Raw genomic sequence first — 2,856 nt, 5'->3', positions numbered from 1 at the left:
TTCTATCTGTTTGAGACATGTTGTTGGAACTGATGGTGGAGAGTTTGCCTCTCATATGCTTGCCAGTTTTTGGCCCACCTTTCCTATGCTCCTTATCTCCCGTGTCTCGTTGAGCTCTGAAATTGGGAAAGTCTGATAACTTCGTTCACATCTTCTGGAAGATTGTCACGATGGATGCCAGCCTAGTGGGCTGGGGAGGAGCTCTGAGCACACTATCCGTGCGTGCAGAGGACTTGATCATCGGTGGAATCTTGTCTCGTGATCAACATCCTGGAGTGATTGTGCTAGCTCTGCCATGTTACACCAGCCTGCTGAAGGGTCATCCAATCTGGATCCAGTTGGGCAGTCACAGCAGTGGCATACATCAACCATCAGGAAGGATCAAGAAGTCTCTTCAAGGCAAGAGGTAAACTGGATCCAGTCTTGGGTGAAGCGTCATGTTTCAGTCTTGCAGCCATTTACCTCTCAGGTGTGGACAACAGGCGGGCAGATTCCCTTAGCCAGCAAGGTCTGAGCACGGTCCCTACATCTGGAGGTATTGTAGGGCCTGTGTCACAGGTGGGGGATGTTGTATGTGGACCTTCTGATTCTCCAGATTCAGCAACAAACTGGAATAGTTTGTCTAAGAACAGGCATGCTCTAATGGATGCTCTGGTGGCTCAGTACACCCTGATCCTCTGCCTTTCCTTCCTTGAAACTTATTGTCTGATTTCTGTTTAGTGCCTGAACTCTTGCTGTGTATTTTTAGCATATGTTCTTATTTTACTGCAGGTTCTAATGGGATTTTACCAGCAAGATGTGCTAGCAGAAGAGATGATTCTCCGCTGGTTTTCACAAACAGACATAACAGACAAGGGAAGGCAGCTGCGTAAAAAGCAAGCAGTAAGTGTGTTCATGTCTGTATGTCTTTCTTACCTGTTTTGTCTTTTTGATATTTGAGTTCTACATACTATTCTTTCATACAGCTGCAGAAGTTTATACAGTGGTTGGAAGAAGCTGAGGAGGAATCAGATGATGAGTAATCAGATGATAGTGGTATATAAAAAAATGTTTACTTTTTTTTTTCTACAAACACCATTTATTACCTACTATATATTTCCAAACTAAGTAGCAGAATATTTTAAAGGTGGTCAGTTGCCTTTAACAATTCATGTATGACCAAGAATCCTTGGCAATTTGTCCATAGTTTGCTACATGACCATGTTTGCCACTGCCCATATATTATGACTGAAAAGCTTGCATGTTTGAATGCAAATATTTATTTCGGGGAACAAATAAAGTATATTTGGATTTTGTCTGCATGTGGACTTAGAGATAAAAGTACAACATGGAGATTGACAATGTAATGTAGTGCTGACTGATAACTTAATGTATTAATACTATGTCTGACTTGGCCGCTCAGAGCAAGAAGAGTTTTACATTTTAAGCAGCCACAGACAGCCCACAATTAAAGCTCTCCGGGATTAAAAATAAATAAATAATTATCCCTTGCAATAGCTACCCCTGCACGGCAAGGGTTAAGTGCTTGTTTGTGTCAAAGTTAGACTCACCCAATGCTCTGAGTCGGCATTTTAGACCAGTTCTTCGCCTCCTCTGCAGCGGCCTAAGGTCCCGTAAATCACCACGTCTATGCACGAGGACACTGAAGAAGGTTCCAATGCTGCAGGGAGGGGGAGATAGGCTGGAGAGAGCACTGTGACAGCTGGCCAGCTTGACTCGGGTGAGTATAATTTTGTTATTTTAGCACCTAGACACAAACCAGCTTTTAGGCCTTGTTCACACCAAGCACGTTCCAGGAGCAGAGCAGTTACAGACCGGATCAAAACTGCATCCAATGTATTTCAATAGTATTTTGGGCTCTAGTTCACACCGCAGCGTTCAGTTCCAGAGCATGTAGAAAAACTGCAGCAAGCCCTATTTTACCTGCTCTGGAACGCATCCAAAACGCCCTGAAAGCCCATTTTAAACTAAAAAATGTTTTATATTTTTACCAAAAACATCTCGGAACGCGGCACAACCCACTGCACTGCTTGTGCAGAAACGCATGCAGATCTGGTCTGTAGGGGTAGCCACACTGCAAGGGTTAACAAAAACAAACCTGATGTTCTTTAAATACACCCCATGCAAATTGTTGACTTTTTTCAACATATTTGAACAGGCAAACATTAGATCTTTAATCAGATAAAAGGTGATATACGTGAACAATTGCCTTTACAATACCTCATTCAGCAAAAATATCAATAGATGTCATAGTGTACTGTGGCAAAAGTATGAACACTCTTGGCATCAAAAGATGGTATTGCACTCTAGCGGAATGACTTCTTGTAGGCATTTTGTATAACTGCCCCACCAGTCTCGGATACCAACTTTTGAGCACTTCTTCCCACAAAATTCATTTAGTTGAAAGATGTCTGTAGTGTTTCCTTGAATTAACTGCTCATGTCATGTTTTTTTTTTTGAGCCATTCCTTGGTGGATTTATTAGTGTGCTTTGGATGATTGTATAGAAGAACCCATTGCTGGTTCAACTTTTGGTCTGATGGCCTCATTTTCAGCAAGCACACTTTCATATCATGCAATATATATAGATAACTGCAAACTTCCCAGGCCCTGAGGCAGCAAACCAACCCCAAATCAAACCTTTTCCACCGCCATGTTGTTAATGAGGTTGTTTTCCTGAAATACTGTCTTTGGTTTGAGGCAAAAAAATTCTACTGCTACTATGACCAAACAACTCTAGCTTTGATCACTCTTCAGTACATTGTTCCAGAGAAGGGGTAGCCAAACTCCAGCCCTCCAGCTGTTGTGAAACTACAAATCCCATGATGCATCTCTCCCTGGGAGTCATGTCTGTGGC

At 42.4% G+C, this 2,856-nt stretch overlaps 1 protein-coding gene across 1 annotated transcript in view; it reads left to right on the top strand.

Moving 5' to 3' along the window:
• EIF2B5 (eukaryotic translation initiation factor 2B subunit epsilon) overlaps positions 1 to 1,039 on the top strand; it is a 24,809-nt gene extending 23,770 nt beyond the window's left edge. The window contains exons 15-16 of the mRNA XM_018576507.1: positions 772 to 882; positions 966 to 1,039. Coding sequence (XP_018432009.1) covers positions 772 to 882; positions 966 to 1,022 — 168 coding nt within the window. The 3' untranslated portion in view covers positions 1,023 to 1,039. The remainder of the gene's footprint in view (positions 1 to 771; positions 883 to 965) is intronic.
• Positions 1,040 to 2,856: the final 1,817 nt, after the last annotated feature.

This window comes from Nanorana parkeri, unplaced genomic scaffold (assembly GCF_000935625.1).
Source record: "Nanorana parkeri isolate BGI_ZX_2015 unplaced genomic scaffold, ASM93562v1 scaffold69, whole genome shotgun sequence".
In the NCBI taxonomy this organism is placed as follows: domain Eukaryota; kingdom Metazoa; phylum Chordata; class Amphibia; order Anura; family Dicroglossidae; genus Nanorana; species Nanorana parkeri.
The sequence above is the reverse complement of the archived record's forward strand: the minus strand, read 5'-3'. Positions and strand labels throughout refer to the sequence as shown.